This window comes from Frankliniella occidentalis, unplaced genomic scaffold, assembly GCF_000697945.3.
Source record: "Frankliniella occidentalis isolate FOCC.00 unplaced genomic scaffold, Focc_3.1 Scaffold48, whole genome shotgun sequence".
NCBI lineage: Eukaryota > Metazoa > Arthropoda > Insecta > Thysanoptera > Thripidae > Frankliniella > Frankliniella occidentalis.
Window position 1 is genome coordinate 96459 of NW_026267178.1, and position 15878 is coordinate 112336.

At 48.7% G+C, this 15878-nt stretch overlaps 2 protein-coding genes across 18 annotated transcripts; one reads left to right on the plus strand and one right to left on the minus strand.

Annotated features, from left to right (window-relative positions):
- The first annotated feature begins 92 nt into the window (after positions 1-92).
- On the plus strand, positions 93-12064 carry LOC113216226 (uncharacterized). Of its 2 annotated transcripts, none has more exons than XM_026435963.2 (5): positions 93-1530; positions 4641-4966; positions 8782-9322; positions 10101-10279; positions 11230-12064. In XM_026435963.2, exons 2-5 carry the CDS (start codon positions 4671-4673, stop codon positions 11654-11656), a joined length of 1443 nt encoding a protein of 480 aa, XP_026291748.1. In that variant the 5' UTR covers positions 93-1530; positions 4641-4670; the 3' UTR covers positions 11657-12064. The 2 variants fall into 2 exon arrangements, with proteins under 2 accessions (XP_026291748.1, XP_026291747.1); XM_026435962.2 differs by having other exon boundaries at positions 4662-4966.
- On the minus strand, positions 4837-15822 carry LOC113216227 (uncharacterized). Of its 16 annotated transcripts, none has more exons than XR_008011089.1 (7): positions 15700-15822; positions 15377-15616; positions 15153-15301; positions 15003-15069; positions 14809-14922; positions 14550-14691; positions 4840-4985 (listed from the first exon to the last, which is right to left on the minus strand). XR_008011089.1 is itself a non-coding variant. In XM_052267231.1 (6 exons), exons 2-6 carry the CDS (start codon positions 15515-15517, stop codon positions 4968-4970), a joined length of 408 nt encoding a protein of 135 aa, XP_052123191.1. In that variant the 5' UTR covers positions 15518-15616; positions 15700-15822; the 3' UTR covers positions 4837-4967. The 16 variants fall into 16 exon arrangements, 5 of the variants coding, with proteins under 5 accessions (XP_052123191.1, XP_052123190.1, XP_052123189.1 ...); XR_008011090.1 differs by having other exon boundaries at positions 4846-4985; positions 14575-14691; XR_008011088.1 differs by having other exon boundaries at positions 4846-4985; positions 14575-14702.
- Positions 15823-15878: the final 56 nt, after the last annotated feature.

Sequence of the window (15878 nt, forward strand, 5' to 3'; positions counted from 1 at the left end):
AGAGCGCTGAGCGGAAGTAGAAGAACAAAAACGGAAGGTGGAAAGGTGCCCGTGCTGTCCCCCTCTCCTCCACTGGGCGGAGTGGGGGAGCGCCCGGGGAGAAGAGGAGGCGGCAGGCGGGGAGGAATGCGGGCGCCTTTCCACCGTCCGTTTTTGTTCTTCTACTTCCGCTCAGCGCTCTAGACCAATACCCTATTGAATATAACAAAGGTGGATCCGATTACGCCACCGAGCTTACCCGAAATAAGCTATTTCAGAGAAATGGGAAAGAAGAACAGCACGAATAACAAAGAGGCCTCTTATACGCGTCAGAGCAATAGGGTATTCCGCTGCAAGCCAACCGGAACCTAAAGAAGAAAAGCATGACTGCTCGATCTGTTTCCCTCTGCGCGGTTATCGGCTGACCGCCACAGCCACGCCATCTTTGGCCAATCAGCGTTCAGGGGGAAACGGATCGGGTAGTCACGCTTTTCTTCTTTAGGTTCCGATTGTGTTGTAGCGGAATACCCTATAGACCATTCCGGTAAAGCGGAAAAAAGAAGAACAGACGAAAGAAGCAAAGGCGAGTATGAGAAATATACGGTGGTGCGTCGGTTCCACAGTCGTATCAAACGGTTCAACGTGACTTGTCTGATGTCTAAATTCATTTGAGAGTTAATGACAATAGTTCTCACTCTCAGGCGACGCAGAATATCTAGTTTACGGTGGATTTCTTTCGAGCGTTCCCAAGGCGCACCGTACATTTCTCATACAACGCTTTGCTTCTTCCGTCTCTTCTTCTTTCTTTTCGGTTTACCGGAATGGTCTATTGACAGCAGACGCACGGATACAGAAGCCATGAGGCTGAGGGCGGAACTGCACCATTTTCGCCTCCCATTTCCGGCGCCAAGCTTACCCGGAATACCCTATTCAAGCGAAATACCCCAACTTGCCTACCCCCCGGCCCCCTGCCTGATGGCAGTGTTCCGGATCGGTCAGGTAGATCGTAACTGAGAATAACCCGACGGTCTTCTGGCTCTTTCCCTACCACCTGAGTCTAGTGAGTGAGAGAGAGACAGAAGGCCGTCGGGTTGCGCTCAGTTGCGCTCTACCCGACCGATCCAGAGCACACTGTCTGATAGGGTATTCCGCTCAAAACTGTAGGGGAAGTGAGGAGAAAAGAAGCATCCAAAACCGTAGGGGTTGGGGCGGGCGAGTGGAGGAGCGGCGGGGACGCCCCCGTTCCACCCGTGCCGCCACCTCCACCCCTACTTCTTGTGATTCTTCCGTTCCCTGCTTCAGCCACAGTTTTGGGCGCGGCGGCGCGGCGGCTCAGTGCGCGTGTCGTCAGCGTCACGCCACTAGCGTGCGGCCGGCTCGCAGGATCAGTCCGCTCTCAGCCGCCACAGACGTCGGACGTGTGTCTTCGCGCTCTCCACGAGTCATTCGCGCAATCGATGGTTCAGGCGCTGCTGAAGACGTGAGCCCCACTTCAGCGACTGGCCAGACGTTCAACTTCAACTGCTTTGCTGGCACACCTTGCTAAGAAAGGTACGTGCCAACGACTAGGGTAGTCAGGCTATTGAAAACGGAAGTGGAAAAGAATAAACTCGCCTCTGTTTCCGCATCGTAGGTATGAGAAATCGTGTGTTTTACCCAGTTAGAACCGGGTTCAAAGAAGAACAGTAATGCTTCCTGAACTGTTTCCTCCCTGACCCTCATATGGTACTCCGGGGCTCGACTAGACCGGAAGGAGATGAACTAAAATCGTCGGGCGCGGGGAGGAGCGGGCACGGTGGGGGCAGTATCCCGCTTCTCCCCGCGCCCGACCGGCCCGACGATTTTTGTTCTTCTCCTTCCGGTCTAGTCGAGCCCCGGAGTACCCTATTGGTTGAGCTGATCACGTGCCCCGACGGCGTTTAAGGTATGAAAAACTGTCAGGTCAGTTTCGAGCTCGCCTCCATATTTGAGAGGTTAGAATCGGACGAAACTACCATGGTAATTTTTCATACTGAGCTGGCGGAAACAGATCAATCGGTGAGTTTGTTCTTTTTCACTTCCGTTCTAGATAGCCTGGAACACCTTATTGACCTGTCCAAAAAATCACAAACGAAAACCCGAAGATATTACTTCTAATTTTATTTTATTTTTTACATCCTTCTATGACGTAACTCGTCAAAGTAGAGCCCGAAGGGCCAAAATTTTGTCCGTTTGGCTCTGTCTCTAACCGTTTAGTCGCCAGGGGGCGATATCCACACGAAAATGACCCCAAACCATATTAATGTTGTTTTTCAGATATTTGACAGTCTCTGGTGGGGCAACTCGTCAAAATAAAATCCTGGGGGTAAAATTTGTGTCTTTTGGAGCCAAAGGCCTATCTACGACTCTGCCTTTTGTCCGACTCGGGTGTCAGCGCCGCAGGCCTAGGTAGATGTATGCCAGGCGCGTCGCAGCGTAACAGTGTGTCGTGAGATATCGCGAAGCCTGTTACGCGAGACGTGGTCTGGCGTCGCGAGACGTGGTCTGGCGTACATCTACCTAGTCGTAAGATCAGAATACAAAATTGGTTGTAATTTTACTGACTGTACAATAGGGTTTTCCAATTGAGCGCGGAGCGGAAGCAAGAAGAACCAAAACGGAAGGTGGAAAGGCGCCCGCACTCCTCCCCGCCTGCCCCCCACTCCTCCCTGGGCGCTCCCCCACTCCGTCTAGTGGAAGAGAGAGGGACGGCGCGGGCGGCTTGCCATGTTCCGTTTTTGTTCCTCTTGCTTCCGCTCCGCGCTCCATTGGAATAGACGGTTCCCGCTCTGCGCGTTTCGAGAAGAAGTAAGGAAATCAGGACCGGAACCAGTATGAAAAGTCCGTTTATTTTTCTTATTTAACTGTACAGTTTCACTTAGATGACCTCGAGAAAGTCCATGTAACTATGAAGGTTCATTTGCACTAGTTTTACCGTTATTTCAGAACTGTTTCCGGTGACGATTTCTTTAATTCTTCTTGAAATGGGCACAGCGGGAACCGTCTACACCCTATAAAGCATTCCGGCAAAACTTAAATGCGGGAGAATGCAGGAAACAAGAAAACGAAAGTCACCATCTGAAAGCTTAGTGATTTCCGGTTTCTTGTGCCCCGCATTCTATAGCATTTCAGCCCCCGGAAATACTAATAAATAGGGTATTGGTCAAGAACGCTGAACGGTAGTAGAAGAACAAAAACGGAAGGTGGAAAGGCGCCCGGTCCGTCCCACTCTTCTCCACTGGCCGGAGTGGGGGAGCGACCAGGCCCAGGTAGAAGTGGAGTTTCCATCTTCCGTTTTTGTTCTTCTACTTCCGCTCAGTGCTCTAGGCCAATAAGGCATTCCGGTAAAGCTAAAATGCAGAAGAATGCGAGGAAGAAGAAAGCGGAAGTCGCTATGCTTATGGTGACTTCCGTTTTCTTGTTTCCTGCATTCCTCTGCATTTCAGATACACCGGAATGCTTTATACCCATACCTGGAAGTCAGGGGGAAAAAATCAAGTCATGGAAGTCATGGAAAAGTCAGGGGAACCAATAGGGTATTTCAATGGAGCGCTGCCCGGAACTAAGAAGAACAAAACCGGATACAGAGAGCGGTGGTGGGGGCGGAGGAGCGGAGGGCGGGCGGGGAGGCTCCCCTCCACCCGCCGCTCCACCGCGCGCCCGCCCCCACCACCGCTCTCTGTATCCGGTTTTGTTGTTCTTAGTTCCGGGCAGCGCTTCATTGAAATACCCTATAGGGTATTCCGCCGCAAGCGAACCGGAATCTCAAGAAGAAAAGCATGACTGCTCGGTCTGCTTCCCTCTGCGCGCTTATTGGCTGACCGGCATACCAAGGCCATCGTCAGGGTTGCCAGCCACTCACTTTTATCCACTATTTTTAAAATGACTCACTTTTTGCGACTATTTTGTGGAAACAGTCACTATTCGTCACTTTTTCGGAGGTCAAGGCGGTAAAATGACCATTTTACCGCGTCCCGTGAGAAATTTCATCAGTTTTGTACAGGAACTTGACTTGTGAAATTTCATCTGAGAGCTTGAAAAATATTCCAGAAACACTGTGGATCATCATCTTGGTCATCTTTCAGTGATCGACAATCCAAAGTTTTCAGTGATAGTCTTCTGTTCTGGTGCTTTATTTTTTTACACTCAATCGTAAGTCATGATGAATGTGTGCAAAATATGAACCATACGTTCCAAATTAGAAAATTCCTTTAACGTCACTTTTACCCCACTTTTTAGACGTAAAAAGTCACTTTTTTGAGATCAGGGAAGTCACTAATCTACCATTTTAAACCCTCTTGGGCTCTGGCAACCCTGGCCATCGTTGTCAAATCAGCGTTCAGGAGGAAACAGATTATTTCCAAGGAAACAGTTATTTCCATGTACAATCACAGTTTTCACAATAAGAATAGACCTTTTCGCCCACAACGTGGCAACGCCGCAAGTAGAATCTTATTCTTGAGATAAACAGTATTTTGAGTGTTTGTCAACCAAATTACTCATCACCACTGGATTCCTTGGAAAATTTACTAGAGAGAAGTGTTTTTGCTTTTTGAAAATTTGCCTAAATTACAATTTCACTAGGGAGATTTGCGTTTTTGCCAGGTTGTGGGCGAAAAGGTCTATTCTAGGTTATTTTACAGTGTGGTCTGTGTACCTTAAAGGTTTGAGACATGGATCGCCTCCCCGACGCCGTGCTGCTGAGGGTGTTCAGGAGCCTGGATGATGAGAAGCTCCTGGACATACGCCGCGTCTGCAGGAGGTTCAAGGATCTGGCGCTGCACCCGTCGCTTTGGCAGCAGCGCACCATCGGCGCGCACTGGTGGAATGACGAGCTCTCCAGCGTGGACTTCCCCCGCGGCCGCTGCCGCGAATGCGCCGTGCTGCGGCTGGCGCCGTGCGCGCGCATCTGGACCGTGTCGCTGCCGCGGCCCACGCCGCAGAGCCAGCAGCTGTGCGCCTCCACCAGGTCAGCGGGGAAAAGCAAACTGTTAAAAAAGACTGTTGTAAATTAGCCACGAAAGTGTAATTAAGTTTGTAAGCAACACTTATTGTTTTTAACAACACATATTGTAGAGAAAAAACCACATGGATAAAAACTCGGGAACAACGCTTCTCATCAAAACCAGTCAGTTTTGATTTGCTCCTATGGAAAAAAACAGCTGTAATATTGAGTGCGTTTTTTTCGAACAAAATGTGTTGCTAAAATTTTGAACCACTTTTGTTGTACATTTACAACAAAGTAAATCAATATGAGCCGAAAAACACAAGTTTCGCGAGGGGTCAATTGAAAACATTTGTTGTTTATTAACAGCTGTATCGTTTAACAAGCTAGGCCCGCTCTTCCGTCAAACCAAGTTGGCAGCTCCGCTTCGCTCCACCGGAAACTCGGTTCAGTATGTCATCTCGCCGATGACAAATGGATGACACTGATGTCAAACGGATGACAAAGCGCGAATAGGCGTTTGTCATCATTTTGTCATCAGTTTATCATTCGTTTATCGTCAGATTGTCATCCGATGACAATCGGATGGCAAACTATGGTCAGGGGACGGCTCCAGCCTGACGGTGCGCAATTAAACTTTCCCGCCGTATATGTTATTCTGGTAGACCACATTTCCCTCTCATCCCTAAAGTAAGCGTCGTAGAGCTAACGGCTTACTGTGATGTATGAGGATAACATACTCTATCCAATCTAAGAGAAAAAATTATTCGAAAATCATCTTTTAAACGGTTATAGCCAAAGAATTTTTCACACCACCATTGTGTTTAGAGCGAAAAGCTTACGTGGAGGACTTGTGCCGCATTCTCCGATCGACTTATGGTCACCCCATTTACGTGACTTAAATAGGCTCGAATAGACTAGGGCGCATCATTTCGTGGAAAGCATGTTCGGTTGGAACATTCCCCAACGATCTGGAGCGACAGAAGCAGCCCGTTTGTCATCGGTTTGTCATCAGATGACAATCTGCTGATTAAAGGATGATAAACTGATGACAAAATGATGACATACTGATGACAAACGGCGATTCTCGTTTTGTCATCAGTATGTCACCAGCTTTATCATCAGATTGTAATCAGCTTGTCATCGGCGAGATGACAAACTGAAGACAATCTGATGCCATAGTCTTCCATGCAGGCTCTCGCTAAACGTCGCACGGTAAAAATGAAATCTTGGATTTCAAGCGATCTACTTGCACTGCAAAAAATTAGAGTCTGATACAGAACGATCTACAGCGTTACTGTAGATGCCGCTCTTAGTCACTGCACCTAGGGTACAGAGCGCGTAGTACAGTGTTGCTGTTGCACCGGAAAGCCCAGGATTTACACGGTACAGTGTACGAATACGGCTCCACTGTAGACAGTTTTGTCCGCGCCTTTGCCTTACAGTGGTCCTGTACATTGCTCCCTGTACCAAATTTTAACCATTAAAACTACATCGATGCTGTTATTCGAATAACAGAAGTTCCTGGAAAATAATTAGCAGGACGATCTGTAGTTTTCCTGTCATAATTTTTTTGCAGTGTGGTTTTCAAGACAGTTTTCAAGAAATCTACTTGAATTTCAAGATCATCTTTTTACCGTGCACCGCGACCGATAGCGAGAGTACTGTGCGTTCGCTGCCGCCGAGCTCCGCCCTCCCCCTCCCCACTCCTCCGGCAGGCGAGTCGTAGTACGCTTGTAAAGCCCGCAGAGACACAAAAATAAGAATTAGTTCTCAAACGAACAAATTTGCTAATCTTGGGATAGCTAATCCCAAATAAGTGATGATTCGGAAACCAGCCTTCGTAGCGCAACAGTACAACCGAGGGGGAAATCACTAGGGTTCGTAGCGTACGGCCTATTTCGTGGTAATTCTGCCATTTCGGTTATTTCTCCTGTCATTTCGGCTATTTCTGGCCTATATTGGATTATTTCAGGCTATTTCGCGATATTCCGGAGTATTTCAGGGATATTTCGCGGCTACTTCACCGACTATTTCGCGTCTATTTCGTCTTTATTTCGCTCTATTTTGGACTATTTCGGGGGAATGTGTACGAACTATTTCGCAAGTGATTTCCCTCACGAGTACAACGCCTATATGCTTTATTGGTCTGGCGTACATCTACCTTGTTTTAATATGCATGTTAACTTGCAAATCGTCAGAAACAAAAAGTTGCAGTCTATGAACGGTACGCACATCTATCCTGACGGAGCAGGGACGAGCACGATGATAGTAGGACCTAAGATGGAGAACCGGCTTGGGGCCCCGATCAGCTACGCCACTGCGCGTTGCGACGTGTAACTCCCGTTCAAGAGAACTTACACACAAAAGGAAAACTGTTTTAGAATCTAGAATGTCTGCTGATTTGCCGCATATAAAAATAATTGTCGAACAACAGTCTGGAAGTGGAGATATGGAAGCCCAAAGTTACGCTGCCGCTGTCGCGGAGGCGGCGCCTCTGAGCGCCACCGCCTGCTGGCAAGATCTTAGCCGTTCCGGGAGTGTTTTCTTTCTTCTTCTCTATCCTGGGCGTATTCTCGTTGTTTTTATTTCTCAAATAATGAAAATGCTGCACTATTGGGGGCATATTTTGTGTCAAACTCCTTTTGTTATCAATATTTAACGTACTCGGAGTGGAAAGAAGAAAAAAAAAACTTCCGGAACGGCTAAGATCTTGCCAGCAGGCGGTGGCGCTCAGAGGCGCCGCCTCTGCGACAGCGGCGGCGTAACTTTGGGCTTCCATATCTCCACTTCCAGACTGTTGTTCGACAATTATTTTTATATGCGGCAAATCAGCAGACATTCTAGATTCTAAAACAGTTTTCCTTTTGTGTGTAAGTTCTCTTGAACGGGAGTTACACGTCGCAACGCGCAGTGGCGTAGCTGATCGGGGCCCCAAGCCGGTTCTCCATCTTAGGTCCTACTATCATGCGAGCACGATGCGAAATAATGGCCTGCAACTTTTTGCTCCTTGTGATTTTCAAGTCGACCAGCATACCAAAATAAAGCTTGGGTTTTCTACTGTTGCGCTGCGAAGCCCGATTTCCGAATTATTACTTATTTCCTTATGAAAACAATAAGGAAACAAGTTCGCAGGGGTGTGGGGCGTTTCCAAGTTTCGCGATCGCGAGTGTCGAAAAGGTCTACTTGAGACAAACTGTAATGCTTAAGTAAACCCCTAGTAACTGTGAGGTTCAGGAAAAATTTCAAGTGCCATCCGACTTCTAGTGTAATAACCTTAACATTTTCTGAGTTTCAACGAAATCGGAGATTTACACCTGAAAGGTTCCCTTGTAAGACATGGGCGCCTCGCTGACGCCACGCCGCTGCCGGCAGATTTTAACGCGTAGCCGCCGCCGACAAAATAGTCGGTGGCGTCGCCGGCGGCACGACAGTTTTTGCCCTCGTTTTTGGTAAACTCGAACAAAAACCGCCTCATACGTAGGCAACCCACCTTCTTTACCTCCTTCCGTCCCAAAGTTCCACTATTTCCAAATCAATTCTTGGAAAAGCGGATAATTCAACATAGAAAATATCAAACAAAGAAAATTTTTCATGAACATTGGTTTCAAACGTCATCAAATTGACAATTTTTCTAGTGGCCGCCAACTACGCCGAAGGCCCGTCGCAAACGCCGCCGCCAGCCCAAGCGAAGCCCGCTCCCTGCCGAACCAAGTTGCCGGTGGAGCGAAGCGCAGCTGGCAACTTGGTTTGGCGGGAGAACGGGCCTCGCGTGTCTTATGGGACAAGCAGTTCGCCTACACAACGTCTAACAACCGACTGACTTGCTGCCTGGCCAGGTGCGCCGTGACCAAGGTGGTGCTGCGCGTGCGGCGCGCCGGGGCGCCCACGGCCGGGCACCACGCGGCCCTTCTGCTGCGCAACCAGGAGGCGCTGGGCCGCCTCAGGACGCTGGAGCTGGACTCGTTCGACAGCAGGCTGGCCGCCAGGGACGCGGGCGAGCTCATCGCCACGCTCATGTGCGCGTCCGGCCTGGAGCAGCTCACTCTCTGGTCCTTCCCGTCCGCCCTGCGCTCCCTGCCCGTCCCTTACAAGGACCTGCCGGCGGCGGCGTCCCTCAAGTTGTTCAGGTGCGACCTGACGCGCGCGTCGCAGGCCTTCTGCGACTCGATCCTCGCCACGCACGCCGGCACGCTGGAGGAGGCGCAGCTCGGGTTCAAGGCCGCGCCGCCGACCCCTGCCACCACCGCGGCCCTGCTGGGCGCCATACCCGGACTACGCGTGCTGTTCTGCTACATGATGCCCGGGCTGGAGGCGCTGGCGGCGAGCGCCTCACTCGTGGACCTGACGCTGACGGTCGAGGTCGGACAGCACTTCGAGGTAGGGATGGCTTTCGCATTTAATATTGGTACACTCTTTAAAAAAAATCAGTAAAAATTCTGTAACATTGTTACGCAGTAATTTACGCATCACATGTTACAGAAATTTGTATCAGATTTGATACGGATGTGATTCTGTAACACGGATACGAAAATCCGTATCATCTGATAAAGAACCTCTCTGGGGTTTTAAAATTGTAATTCTTTATCTTGTTACTCTTCCTCTTCCTCCCTTCCCCCTCTTCTTTTTTTTTCTTCTGGGGAACGAACTCCTTTGATATAATTTGAAGGAATGTACCTTGCCGCACCGGGAGTTGAATTCCAGACTACCGGATTAGGAAGTCGCGCCTTTATCCGCGCGACCACCCAGGCTACCTAAGGAGAGGTCTGCTGGAACCCGGGGTCATGCCACGGGGCTCCCGGAGACCGTGCCAACCAAGTTCTATAATTCTGTGTCCGGGGATACAGAGAACAATGTATCCAACGTTACTTTATCTTGTCTCTGTTACAGAAATTAGTAGCATTTACGGAATTTTGTAACATTTTGATCAAATTACACAATTATGTACCCATGTGACACGTTTCTATATCAAAACAAAGAAATTACGAAATTACTATATGGTCTAGGATAGTCCTTTTGCAAATTCTTCCACCCGGGATGTATCGGCGATATTTTACTATCCTTTGGTGAAGGAAGGCCAATATATCGATACAAAATTTCCAATCACCGATTGAATAGGAATCAGTAATCATTATATCAATGGTACATCCGCCCGTAGGCCCGGATGCGGTCGGCAGCGGCGCTGCTGCGCGGTGCGCCTCAGCTGCGCAGGGTGTACCTGGACTACGGGCCCGGCACCAGCGCGCCCGCCGACGTGGACCTCGTGGCGGCGATGGCGGCCAACGAGCGCGCTCCACTGCGGTCACTCAAGCTCGCGGATCGAGGCAAGGTCGACAGGTGAGAGAACATGGGCAAAATTTCGTAGAAAAGTCTACAGTGTATCTCGCACTCTCATTTCCTTACGGGGCTGGCATCTGTAAGGCACGGAGAATTTTGTGCCAACGTAAGCAATGGACAAATTCACTGTAATACGGATACTAAGGTGAAATGGCGCCCCCCCCCCCACCCCCACCTCTACTGGGCGGAGTGGGGGAGCGCCCGGGAAGAAGTGGGGGGGGGGGGGGGCTTTCCACCTTCCGTTTCAGTTCTTCTACTTCCACTCAACGCTCTAGACCAATACCCTATTATGGGCGATGTTGTTCGTAATACGGACGGTCCAAGGTAGGGAATTAAAAAGGTACAGAGGTGTTTTCTTCAAAAATTGTCTGGCTTCAAGATGATTGTATTACGCTCAATACATTACCAACTTAACATAGTGCACCCTTATCACAGCCAATTTGTCCGGTTAAAAAAGTCCTGCAAACTTAAGGGATGGACAAGTTAACTGTAATACTGATAAGAAAAGTCCGTATTTTGGATAATGCCGTATGTCCGTATTACAGTGAATTTGTCTATACCTTACGTTTGCACAAAATTTTCCATACCATACGGATGGCACCTCCGTGAGGAATCAAGAATGTAGAATGTGTACACAGACGCATCTTGCCAGGAATCTCGTTACAAAAAAAATCGCTTGAAGTAGGGTATTTTGCCCGAACCGGTAGCAGAGGTAAGAACAAAAGAATCTCAAAAAGGGGGTGGCGGGCGAGCGGAGGAGCTACGGGCGGTGAGGTTTTCCTTCCACCCGCTTTGCTACCCCGACCCCTCACGTTTTGTGAATCTTGTCTTGTCCTTACTTCGGCTACGGGTTTTAGGTGGAATGCCGTATTTAGAGTAACTTACGAGGCGTCGCAGTCAGCAGCTTCAACATTTCAAACTACCTGTCCGTTCTGGCCACTCCCTCTCAGGTGGCAGTTCCCGCAGCTCCCCCGACTGCTCGCCGCGCTGCCCCAGCTGCCGCAGCTGCAGATGCTGGAGGTGTCGTGGGTGCCGGACGAGTTCCTGCTCGCGCTCACGCCCCAGACGGCGCCGGCCCTGCGGAGCCTCTTCGTCAGGTCGTGGGCGCCGTGCGTGCACAACTACCTGCACGCCGACGCGGTCCAGAAGTGCCTGGCCGCCAACCCGTCGCTGGAGCTGTACGTGTTTCCGTGCAAGCCTTCCTCCCGGGTGATGCTGCCCAAGCAGTGCCCCCGGAAGCGGCTCTGCGCGGCGTGCTCGCTAGACTGCCACCAGGACTTCCGGAAGAAGGACGAGGCGCAGGACTACAAGGCCATGAGCGAAGAGGAGCAACGCTGGAGGCGTTGGACGTCTGGTCACGTACTGCTACCGCGATGAAAGTGTCGCGATCTTTCCGTGTATATCTTGGTTTTGTTCGTTAGTTCCTCGATTTGGAATAAAACCAACCATACGTCAAAATGACTCCAGGTTATTAGTGATCTGATTTTCGTGCAGTGAATTTAAATTTACTCATTGCTTTAGTACCTGGCGTTTTCAAATCAGAACAGACTGTCTGGGCATAGGGTTATGGTGTTTGTACTGATGTTTGAAGGGGCTAGGGAAATCATACGTACTAGCCTTTTCCATTTTCAAATATATTTTACTTTGATTTCAAGAGCGATTTTGAGGGAACCGTCCCCGTTTTGACAGTTCCGTCAAAATGTCGTGAACAGCGATTGTTATTTTGTATTATAATTGCTAAATGCATTGTATTCGTTTAAAATAAATTCATGTTTGGCTATTGAAGTTGGTCTTAATTCCGCCATGTCACAATGGGGTCCCAAGTCCTTCAATGAGCACTGGACAGCTGCTGTGCTCTAAAAGTCTTGCAACCAAGTCTTCCTAATTTTCGGTGAAATATGTGCTCACATTAAGACCATTTTATTTGTAATACATACAGGATTGCTTGTAATGAACTCTTCCAAGTGAAAGGTGGAACTTGGAATCTATCACCCATCATTTCAGATTTTGCTGGTTTTGATGCAGCCCGAGTTCTGTTAAATATACTTTAGAAGTATAGAAATGCATTAAATACATTTTCACAAATAATGAAGATGTTTCTGTTACCATATACGGGCCTACGCCTAAATGATAGGAATTGATGGATCTGTCAATGTCGCACCCGAATGGCCGCAAAATTTGTGAAAATGTTTTTATTGTTCTGCTTAACTTTCCAAATAGCAATCTCAGGCTGCATCAATTCAATAATAGGAAAGTCTGTAATGGTAGGTGGTGGGTTCCACGTTTCATCGGAGGGACACAGTATCTACAAAGAAACGTTCCCTTTTGTGACTATGAACACGCGATTAGTTTGCAATACAAAGCAGTTTATTCGTAGTACAAATATTCCTGTTTGTATTACACTTTAAATGCTGTTTGTGTTATGTGAGCACAAAACTCACCTCAAGTTACAGTGGGCGCTCGCTATAGTTCCGCCTCGGGTTCTGGAGGGGCATTACGGAGCTCCCTCACTACGGTTCGCCTGCGCCTTCTAAACGCCCTGAAACAGGGTGAGGGGGGTAGAGGGGGGCCAATTAGAAGGCGCAGGCGAATCGCAGTCAGGGAGCTCCGTAATCTTCCTCCAGAATAGGGTATTTCACTTGACGCAAACCGGAACTAAAGAAAGAACAAGAGTTCTTCCTAAACTATTTCCTTCCTTGCTCTGATTGGCTGACGCCGACGAAGTTCGTGAACTGGCCGCAAGGGCGGTCGACCCCTAGTGTCGGGTCTGAGAACTTCGTCGGCATCGTCCAGTGAGCGCCAAGGAGGAATGTAACGTCCACATAATGGCTCTCTTCCTAAGAACTCTTGCATGTTTTTTCGTCTTCAACAAAGCTTCACTCAAAATTTTGAAAATTCCATCAACAAAGCTTCACTCAAAATTTTGAAAATTCCATTCGTCTTCATTTTAGTATTTATCTGGCTGCTCGCCTTATGCGGCTCGCCTTGCGGATATGATGCAGTCCAAAGCACTTGTATTTCAGTTGATGCAATCGGTGGTTCACAGTTCACAGTAGTTTATAGTTGAGCTTTGCGGTGTTAACAATCTTAAGACAGTCGGTTAACAAACAATCTACTTGAGATACAGGTTGCCCGCCTCGTCCGACAGTCTCAGCGGCTGATAAGTAACTCGAGGGGTCCTGGGGTCCTCCACTCTCCAAGTGGGTGTACAACGAGTTGCGTGGGTATCCGCGAGTATTCGAGAGTATTAGCGAGTATCCGCGAATTTTTCGCGAGTTGTCGCGAGTATCTTGCGAGTATTTCTCCTCGTGTACAACGAGTTGGCGAGTGGGGGACCCCTCGGAGTAACTAACTCTGTCCCACCTGGCTGCGCCGTTCCGACGCGCTGGCGCTTGCGTCTGGCCTGATACGGCGGGATATTCAAAGAGTCGAGGATCGCCGGTCGCCCTGCGTCTGGCGTACCTTACAGGAAAGAATTCAGGAAGAACTCTTGTTCTTCTTTGGATCCGGTTTGCGTAAGGTGAAGTACCCTATTGGAGTGGGTTGGGTATGTGGGGTCGCCAGAGGCGCAACTATAGCGAGCGGCTTCCCCCACTCCTCTACTGCGCGCTCGCTCACACTGCTAGCGGCTTGGGGGGAAGGTGGCGGGGAGGAGGAGGGGGGAGCCGCTTCGCGCTCGGAGTGGGGGAACCAGGCCTGGCGGGGAGGGAGCACCGGCGGAACACTATGGGGGTGGCTCACTGCCTCTAACAATATTGCCTCTAACCCGATTTTTCGATTTCAGTGTCACTTTTAATAATGCCTCTAACGATATTGCCTCTAACCAAAATATATGATTCCCAAGGTGAAAAGTGCCTCAAACAAAATTGCCTCTAACCAAAAATTTCAAAAAATCAGGTGCACAAATGAGTAATGCCTCTAAAAAAAATGCTCTGCAGCTACAAAAGGGTGCCTGAGAGCAAGGAGAAGTCACCGTCAAACGCTGAAATATTACAACGTAATAGATGAGCTTAACTACACCAAAAGTAACCGAGCCACAAGGAGCGCGCACGCGCGCCCCTGGAAACACACACACACACACTTGCGCTACGCGTAGGTCTATGCCATTGCTAGCAGGCGCGCGGTGGCCGACCGGACCATGAGTCCGCCTGCAGGTAGGCAACCACGTGGTTCGTGCGTGGTGTGCGGGCTTGCCTACGCTACAGCTTGCAGGCGCGCACGCTGACCTCTTCCTGAACAGGCCCCTCCCTACTCCGCGTTACTCGCTCACCGCCTGCTGCTGCAACGTGCCTCACCGTCTCCCCTCGATAGTCGGCATCTCTCCCTGCACCCAAGTGTGAACTGACGTCACGGTTGGCAAGCTGCTTGCGGCGCCCTTACCGACTCAGGATAGGCAGACCGTCCGTCTGAATCTGGGGAAATTCTGATTCGTAATGGAAACCGATAGACTTGACTGTAAAAATTTCACGCGTGACCGCTACTCGCGACTCGTGTAGCGTTGTTGCACTTTCTTCTTGTACATAACTGACCTGTGTGTTTCTGTGTCTGATTGCATGTGCCTGTGAGAGGAGATGAGACCTGAGTGTCAGTCGCTGCTGCTGCTCACCTGCTCTGCTTGCTGGCTCTTCCCAGTGCACTGCTGCCTTTGCAAGATTAAAACACAAAATAATAGCTGTCAGTTTGTTAGTACCTCAAAATACTGTTGAATAAAATGTAAACTCACCTCATTTTCTTTCGGAAATACTTTTATCAATTTGCCCGCCACAGTTTTAAAATGGGCATCCTTCAAACTAGTTAAAAAAAGGGAAACAAAAGTTATTAAAAATCAAAAAAGAAAATCTCATAAGATGATGTGAAAATATTGATTGCATACCTTGTACTCAGAATAAGAAGGTGGGCCGCCACCGTATGAACAACAAAAGTTCGTTCAGTGTGATCTAATTCCTTTTTCACACTTGCTTTTTCATAATTACTGAGCACCACGGATGAAAGGGGGTCAGATTTTAGTACGTGACGAATATCCTGTTAATGTAAAAGACTTTGTTAGTACAATTCTCATTTGCGTTCAGAAACATTTAGATCTAGAGGTAAACTTACAAGATTGTCGATGGCATTATTTAAAGTCAAGTCTGCTGATTTTTTCTGGGCAAAAGTAAGGCTTTTGTTGCTGGTAGATCTTCGCTTTTTCAGAGGGGGCTGAAGAACTGCAGATGAAGTGCCAGCTTCCTCGTCAGACATGCCCTTTTCATTAGTATCACCTTCAATATTGCCCAAAAAATCTCCACTGAAACCAGAATCACAGGTATCTTCGATAGAAACCTCATTGGTGCACGCAACCTGCAAAACACAAGATAAATAAACATGTGATAGCTATCGACTAACAGAACCATTACAGTGGACATTGACCAGAGTACCCTCACCTCATTGGACAGACTTTTCACCTTCTCCAAGAAAATGACACGAGGGCTTTTAACCCACGAATAAACGGCTTGAGCTGGTCATGATTGAGCAATTTCAGGCTTTCAAGGGTGATCAACTCATCTGCCAAGAAATAATAAAAATTAGCCCACAGGACCAGGAAAGACAGTCTCCTCGACCA

Coding starts and splice junctions, on each gene's coding strand:
- LOC113216227 (XM_052267227.1), bottom strand. CDS start 15,517: ATGTCTGACGAGGAAGCTGGCACTTCATCTGCAGTTCTTCAGCCCCCT. Junction 15,302..15,376: donor ATAATGCCATCGACAATCTT/GTAAGTTTACCT, acceptor TTACATTAACAG/GATATTCGTCACGTACTAAA. Junction 15,070..15,152: donor CTTCTTATTCTGAGTACAAG/GTATGCAATCAA, acceptor TTTTTTAACTAG/TTTGAAGGATGCCCATTTTA.
- LOC113216226 (XM_026435963.2), top strand. CDS start 4,671: ATGGATCGCCTCCCCGACGCCGTGCTGCTGAGGGTGTTCAGGAGCCTG. Junction 4,967..8,781: donor CAGCTGTGCGCCTCCACCAG/GTCAGCGGGGAA, acceptor CTGCCTGGCCAG/GTGCGCCGTGACCAAGGTGG. Junction 9,323..10,100: donor AGGTCGGACAGCACTTCGAG/GTAGGGATGGCT, acceptor ATCCGCCCGTAG/GCCCGGATGCGGTCGGCAGC.